At 37.2% G+C, this 8,579-nt stretch overlaps 1 protein-coding gene across 1 annotated transcript; it reads left to right on the top strand.

Annotated features, from left to right (window-relative positions):
• Window positions 1-624: 624 nt before the first annotated feature.
• On the top strand, window positions 625-6,110 carry LOC120345886 (uncharacterized). The gene is made up of 4 exons (XM_039415473.2): window positions 625-1,117; window positions 2,150-3,093; window positions 3,259-3,888; window positions 5,605-6,110. The coding sequence occupies exons 1-4, from the start codon at window positions 945-947 to the stop codon at window positions 6,045-6,047; spliced, it is 2,190 nt and encodes a 729-aa protein (XP_039271407.2). The 5' UTR covers window positions 625-944; the 3' UTR covers window positions 6,048-6,110.
• Window positions 6,111-8,579: the final 2,469 nt, after the last annotated feature.

An 8,579-nucleotide genomic window follows, 5' to 3' on the forward strand; every position in this document is an offset into this window, starting at 1 on the left:
TTTACAACCCTGCTGAGTCTGTCTGAGCGGCTGCAGAAATTGCAATTGTTACGTCATAGTTGGCTTATTTCCGATTGGTTATGGTTAAGGAAATAAACAGGGAAATCGATGCTCATGGAAATCCAAATGTTTCGCCCAGACTGATGACATGTTTCATGTCATTGCTCAGACATATATTCAAGCGTGGTTGTAAACATTGCCTCCTTTTGATGATAAGATAGACTAGCCTAAAATTAGCTATCAGTACTTATAAGCAGCACGTGGTATATTGTTTTGAATGAAAATGATAGTTTTGAACATGCGAGCCTGTTTGTAAGCGCCAACTTTCACAAACAACGTTAAAAACTTTGCAATGCTGAATTATGTGGAGAATCTTTCAGGGGTCAAGGGTCAGGGAAACGTCCATTTGCTATTGTTGCACACTAAATTTCATATGATTTTAACAATAGACACTAGAATAGACATCAAAAAAGCCCAAACACCAAACTGAAATTCTGACGCCAAACGTGTTTAAAAAAACTAAAACTGTTAAATTTGGCGTTAAAAAAGCCAATACAGTAACTCTGCTCACTATGCGCTACCTTCAAAGCGATAAATTTGTAGGGCTCCAAATTGACAACGCTTTGCTGAGTGCGTTTTCACAATGGTCAAAGCCGCAGTCTGAAACGGAGTAGTCGATATTTTTGCTTACGACATTGGACCGGTCGATATTCTTTGTATTCGCTCATCTTATGAAGTAGTATCCATTAGCGTGTAACTGTGTAATGATGTTTTACAGTTACAACCAACAAGGATGGCCGAATGATCTCACTTCGCTGCGAATACTCGGTGACTCGTGACGGGAAGTCTGACTCGTTGCGTCGTGCCTTTTTCTCCAGTCAATTATGTCGAGCTGAACCATAATAAATTCGCTCTTTGGTGACTAAGTCGTAAGGCTACACGCAATGGGCAAATCGCAAATTCCTCAAGTAGTGGCGTTTGCTTATACTAACTACACATTAGATGCCGAAAAAAGGCGACGGCGTGCGGAATGCCGAAGCTGTGGAAAACCAGTACTCGAAAAAGCTGGTACAACATCAAATTTTACTCGTCATTTGAGAATGCACCATCCAGAAGTGTAAGTGTTTTGCAAAATTTGGTTACAGCAGGGGTGTGCAAAGTGCGGCCCGCAAGGGAAAATTGTGCGGCCCGCGGAGGCAACTGGAGAGCAGTTTGAAAAAAAATTAATTTTTAAAAGATACAAAAGCTAAATGAGTTTTCGTTCCAGCCTATCAGTTGATTTTGTCTAAATCCAACATAGAACATTAGAATAAAGATTTGACAGCAAATTATTTGGAAATGAATCTTGGCGTATTTTACTGAAAACATCTCAACCTAGATAACTTTCCACATTTGAAAAAAGTCATGGCTTCAAATATGTCACTTTTCGGTAACATATTTTTTTCTAAAATGGGCGTAATTTCGAATTGCTAGCACTTCCATTTATGCAAGTTTGAATAAAAGTAGTCGGGAAAAGAATCCAGCAGCAATTTTCTCACTGAACTCGTTTAAATTGGGTGTGACATATATATTTGAATTACAGTTTTAAGAAATTTATGCGTTTTAACTCATCATTTCTGCAAGGACCTTATGATAACATGAGATCAATAACAAAAAGACATCATTTTGTTCCTGCAACTAATAGAAAGCTTTGTTAAATATAGGTGCGGCCCGCGGTTTAACCCGGCAATTGATATTTGGCCCACCTGTGAAAAAGGTTGCACACCCCTGGGTTACAGTATTCAGGTTTTACTTCAGCCGCCAAATTTAATTATTAAGTGAATAATTCGGTATCATTTTCACTTCATTAATTACCAAGACTTACAGCAATAAAACCACCGGTGTACACTGGCAGACTGGTTTTAATTAATAGCCGCCAAATTTAATTATTAAGTGAATAATTCGGTTTCAGGATTTTCACAAGCATAGATAGATCTGACTTCATCATGGAATTCCTGGCCAATTTCCTTTCCAATAATTACGATTGATCGAATTAGGCTATATAGAAGCTATGGTATCACTATATAAAAGTATACCTTATTACTAGTTGATATTCTGTCAACATTTGTGTCATAACTAGTGTAGTCATCCGTCAGGTTTTATTTTACAGATATCAATGCTACCAAGAAAGCAAGTTGGAGTCTAACATAAATTCACATAATTCTGACCACCAGAATTGCACTCATCAGAAATTTACTAACGAGTCACCCGTTGAATCATTGAACAAGCTTTCAGATGAAGCTGTGAAACATGGTGGCAGTTCAAATTTAGATGAACCTCTGACAGCGTATATTGTGCCTAATTCAAAAGTGACGAAAAACAAAAGTACTGGCGTTGTCAATGTTAAAAAGTTTCCAATACATTTGGAAAGCAAAACAAATCTCAGAGATGAATCTTTGTTACTTGATCTTATAATAAATGAGAGTCTGCCACTAGACATTGTCGAGTCAAAAAGTTTCAATGCTTTTTTAAGAAGCATAAATGAAAATGCTGGTTCTATAAGTCTTGATACAGTAAAGTCGAACATTGTCAAGAGAAGTGCAAAGATTTGGGCTGATATATGGCAGCGACTCATGAAGTGTCAGTCTGTGAATGTAACTGTCAATGTTTGGACTGATGGAAAACTGCGTTCTTTCGTTGCCGTCACTGCACATATGTTAGAAGAAAGTTCATATGGGATGGAGTTGTCATCATGTCTGTTGTCATGTGAAAGATTGATAGGGAAACATGTAGGTGAAGAAGTTGCTTCTGCATTTGCTAGAATTGTAGAATATTTTAATCTTGAAAAGACTTTGGATTATATCATCGTGGTTGATTCAACTGACCTGAAAAATGCACTGTCCATATCTTTTCTTCCACAAAACTGCAACTCAGATGCTTACACACTTGATAGTGGTGTACATGTAGATGATGACTCCATTTGGAACTCTTTGGATGAAAGACCTAAGAAAGCGCTTGAAGTCGAAGTAGTTGATCATGCAAGACAGTCGTCTCTTCAGTGTTTTGAAGTTTCACTACATGCTTTCCTTCACAATGTCTTGGAAAACACTGAATGTATGATTCACTTAGTTTTTTATTGTCTGTTTTTTATCGAAATCCTTTGAAATGTCCAGTATATTCTCAAATCTATAACATTGTCAATTTGGTGATATGATTGGTTGATATTTTGAATCGCTTTTAAAACTTACACTGTTGAAGTAATTTTATGTTTTTTTTCAGGTATACGTCAGCCTGTGCTAAAAGTTTGTTATTTTGTCTCTGAAGCACACACCAATCCTAGCTTTGCGGCGAGTCTTAGCATCAATTTGTCATTGAATGTAGATACTCTTACACCCAATACCAGACGGTGGAAGCCAACTATACAAAATATAGAAGCAATACTTCGTTGTAATCAAAAAATATTGAATAATTTGTGTGGACGTAATCATGAAATGGGCATGATATTGACTGAGGAGGATTATTCCATGCTAAAAGAATTATTAGAACTTCTGCGACCATTCTATGAATCTACTTTATTGGTTGAGCAGAAAAGCTGTTCAATCAGTGTTGTTGTTCCAACAGTGCTTTCACTATACAAGCATCTGATGAATTTCACACACAAAGTAAAATGCCTTCGGAATATGGTTACTCACATGATAGATTCCTTGTACCTTCGTTTTAAAGGTATTTTCATCAATGTGGGAATGTCTGATTTGAATTTATATGATGATCATACTGGGAATGCACTCAATTTCAGCGAGCAAGTTTACATCCAAGCAGCTGTACTTGATCCCACTTTCGGATTTCAGTGGTTGAAATTTGTTGACGCTGACCTCAGCATCAAGAGGATGTTGAAGAAAAAAATAATGGGTAAATTTAATCAACTCAGTAGTAACCAAACTTTACGGTGCGAACATCAATCTATTTCCGTAATAATTATGAATGTTGCGAAGTACTACTGGCGCCACTAAACATTCAGTTGCATTATGATAATTTATGTTAGTGGTTCTCAAACATTCACGGCAGTGTTCCCTCTAAGGCTTTCAGAGGCTTCGCACACGCATAGATTTACTGCGCACAGACGTATTTCGATGTAATGTAACAATGTTCTCGGTTGGCAGGTTGAGAAAGTTTGTTGTTGGCCCACCCATTACCCGGTTAAAACGCCAAAATTTCTTCATTGGTTTTGCACAAATATTAGTCATTTCCAAAAAAGTACGCACACACCCAAATTTCCGCGCACACATACTACAAAAAATTAGAGGGAACATTGATTCACGGCACGTTCTCGTACATTCTGAAAACTTCAATATAATGTGCCTGTTTTAAGAGTTGATAGAATTGAAAGTTTTAATGAGTGTGCTATTTTAATATACTGTTCTGTACCTGATCATTGAACTCAAATATGTATAAACAAGGGGCTTACTGCACCTCAATAGTTGCATTCCAAGTAAAGTTGGTTGCATTTGACTGACTGAAAAAAATCTAACTTAATTTTCCTGGTAATTAAAACACTAGCATCCTTCCATATTAGTACCAATCGATCTTCCAACCATTCATTTTTTCCAACAACTTGGGAAATATAGGAAAGCTTGCCTTTTTTGTGCTGCACAAGCCCATGTATAGGAAATGATAGAGACACGAAATGACACTTTTGTACTCATTCACTCCACGCATTATTTAAAACGGCCATACAATATGAAAGTACATATAATACTTTGTAAGTTTGATAAATTGAAATATTTGATAATACATTCATTATATATTCGTCATCATAATCCGAGGGAAATATCGATTGAGACCTGACGGTAATAAATGGATAAGAAGACACATCGAGCGTACAATTAACTATGTTTCAACCTCGGTGACTATTGTACGGTGTCTAACGCAACTTTGCGTAATGTCTGCATTGAATATCGGCTAATTACAGTGTCTAAAATGGCGTTGTGTCAACTATCGCAGAGGCGTTCTTATTTTTGGTTTTATATTTGGTAAATAAACTTGAATAAAGCGGTTTCATTACAGGACGCAGTTCCGTGCGAGAAAAAAAAACTATTCATGGGCGTCCTCATGGCACTACACCTGTGCAGAGCGATACTTGTAAGACGGGCTTTATACAGTTCACGGCCATAACCATATCACAATGACGAAAACAACCGGCGATTTGAAAATAAATCGCTCTCAAATTACAGACTCTGCTCAACTGAATTTAAAAAAAATCTTGTACCATGAATTCTGGAAACAACAAGTTACCCTCAGAAGGAATATATACCAACAACCATGAGCAACGTTCCCTATAAGCTGGCCGACAATCCCGTGCAGTACTTTCGTTCTGCCGCACACTGCATAAGTGATAAAATGTTGTGTTCTTTTCTATTTTTTCTAATTTTCCGCGCAGACCTTTTTTTAGAGCTCACGTGGCCTTCTATTCCGTGCAACTAAGCAAGCTCTTAGACTAGAGGGAACGATGACCATGAGTAAATATATAATCTATCGACATATTTTACGGCTTAATAGAAACCAGTTATTCGATTCCCTTCATCTCTTCCATGAATATTATTTAAAAAAAAATGTCTTTGCGTACAGATGACATTGCCATGTCCGCGGAATCTCAGATGTGTTTTGAAGCAGCGAATAATATCAATGCCATAGATGATGAAGATAATCAGCCTCCAGCAAAAAAACTTAAGTCGTTCGGGAACTTCGAAAAAAATGCCAGTGATGAGGAAAATACAACTTCTGGACAACTACAGAAATATCTTAGTATGGTTGAATTTAGTTACAAAATAATTTCTTGCTCTGAATTTTGGAGCAATAACAAAACTATCTTTAATCTCATTTTTCCTCTTGTAAGACGTATTCTTGCCGTCCCGGCACATTCTACGTTAGTCTCGCATGTCATGGCAAGGGGTGGGGTAATGACTAGATCCAGGCAATCGGCATTGGATGATAACATGCTTTCCCACATTGTTTTTTTGAAAAGCAATTTTGATTATAAATTTCATTATAAAGATGATGGTTATGTATGATTGTAAATGTATCTCTCTTTTCGCACAGTCATTTTAATTCCATTAAAAGTTTGATCATTTTAAGTTTTTATGTCTCTTTTCCAGTTTTGTATTTGAAGAATTAGTAAAAATGCGCAATGATGGTGGTATTAAGAAGGTAGAGGGAATTAACTTTCCGCTACCAAAAAAATTTTTGCTACTTTACAATCCATGTTAGTCATTGTACTTACCCGCTTGTCGATATTCTGGATTTCCTGTTCCTGGTTACAGGCGAGAAACCTGTGGGATGATAAGTTGATGTTATAAACACAATTTAAGAAGCTCGAGACTGTAATAAAACTCCATGGCATCGGTAAACGTGACGTCATAATACTAGTCGCTATGAGAGGAGTGATGGGATGGCCGAGTTCTTCGTTTTTAGACAAACTCATAATTAGTCACCTTACATAACTTAGGTTTAGACCCACGGGTTTTATGTTTTTGCCCTATATTTTATCTTATCCATTCATGTTATCGATTCTATAATGATGTGGCTTTGTAGAACACACAATCTTCTGAAAACTGGCTATGGTACTTATTTGTAAAATCGCACTGCTGAAAGGTTTTTATATGAAAAGCATGCTAAATGCGGTAGCTAGTTACTCAGTTTTGTGCTACAAACCATTTGTGATGTGAATATTTGATGACAGCACACTTTAAGTTCTGGTTGGACGGAATAATACAAATTTATTCTTGTCGGCATTAAGAGATAAGTTGTTAATTAACCATTATCCCGCTATGAAAACAAATAACGGTCTAACTCAGTGGTTCCCAACCTTTCTACCCTGGCGGACCGGTAAAATTAAATAAAATGTATTCGCGGACCGGCATAAATTGAAATGATTGGAACAGAAAATAATAGCATATATTTGCGTAATATCGGGCAATCATTGAGCTTTTAGAAAAAAAAAGGTACACCTAAAAAATTTCACATTAGGAAAATTTATCAAATAATGGCGGCCAAAAATTGAAAAGGGTGGAACATAAAATAATGACATATATCGCCGGATGAGAACAGAAGGGGCCTAAGTCACATTTTTGCAAAATTCACCTTTTTCAATATTTTGGGGTTTTGAGCCATGCTCTACAAGGTGGTGGTCTTGAAATCCTGAATTTCTCAATAATAAAAATCTTAGCTGGACTTAGGACTGTAGAAGTTAAGAACAGAATGGGCCTAAGTCCAGCTAAAATTTTTAATATCATGAAATTCAGAATTTCAAGACCACCACCTTGTAGAGCATGGCTCAAAAACCCCAAAATACTGAAAAAGGATAGTCCCAAGTTCCAATATGATGGGCATGAACATCAGAAATGAAATGTCCGAAACTTACATCCTTAAAAATTTCTTCAGTGCAACTTAGGCCTAAGTCACCTTGTTTTACCTTGCATCCCATACAAAAAAATTCAGAAGTTGTTGAGAACAGAATGGGCCAAAGTCCATTATAGGGTTAAAAAAGCAGGAAGGAATTGAAGCTGAAGTGCCAAAAAATATTGATTACAAAGATATTCACATCCACATTAAAATAACCAGAGCTCAGGTCTTTACTAAGTGTGAATATCTAGTTTTTTTTTTCTCAAAACTCAAAATTGTGACTTAGGCCTGTTCTGTTCTCATCCGGCGATATTTGCATAATAAAATGCAGTGCTTGCCACCCATCATGCATAAAAAGGGCACACATCTCACATAAAAAACATGCACATGCCAAATCATGTAGAAGCACAATTAACTCCAGTGAGAATTGAGCTACTGTTTCGTTTCCAATACAGGATTGCAAACGAGGCATTAAAAAAGATTTTGCAACACGTAGCTCTGCAGTGGCTCACAGTCAATTTATTTGCTTCGTTTTAATTAAAGCTAGAAGTAACTGGTTGAAAATTCGGGCAACACTTTGATTGCTCGATTACTTAGCGATTGGTATATATTCGTTATCAAAAGAGCTCAAAAATGAATTGTGACAATGACTCTGTTATAAATATGGACTGTAAAGTAGAGGTTTCATCGGGTTCATCATATTAATCTCTCTGCAGTTGATTTGACGGAGCGCTTTCGCGATGAATCTGAAACCAAAAAGCCACGGCGCCAAGACGTCGCCGGGCCATTAAGACCGCACTTATCAAACACCAATATGACGACGGCTGAGAAATTGCATAATAAAGCAACGTAACTTCGACTTATTAATCAAGAAAAGCATGCAAAACGGAAAAAGCACGCATGCTTATTTTTCAGGTCTCTAAATCTTGCGACATTTGACGGTGCGCCTTCGCGATGAATCGGAACCGAAAAAGTGATAAGTGTGATTACTCGGCGCCAAGACGTCGCCGGGCTATACCGCACGTATCAAAGAGCAATATGACGGTGGAAGATAAATTGCGTAATAAACCAACGTAACTTCGTCTTTTCGACTTCGGTAAAGCGATTGAGACGGTAGAAAAACAACGAAATAAAATTTCCCGTGGACCGGCAAAAAAAGCTTCGTGGACCGGCACCAGTCCGCGGACCGGCGGTTGGGAACC

This window comes from Styela clava, chromosome 1 (genome assembly GCF_964204865.1).
Source record: "Styela clava chromosome 1, kaStyClav1.hap1.2, whole genome shotgun sequence".
NCBI classification, from domain to species: Eukaryota; Metazoa; Chordata; class Ascidiacea; order Stolidobranchia; family Styelidae; genus Styela; species Styela clava.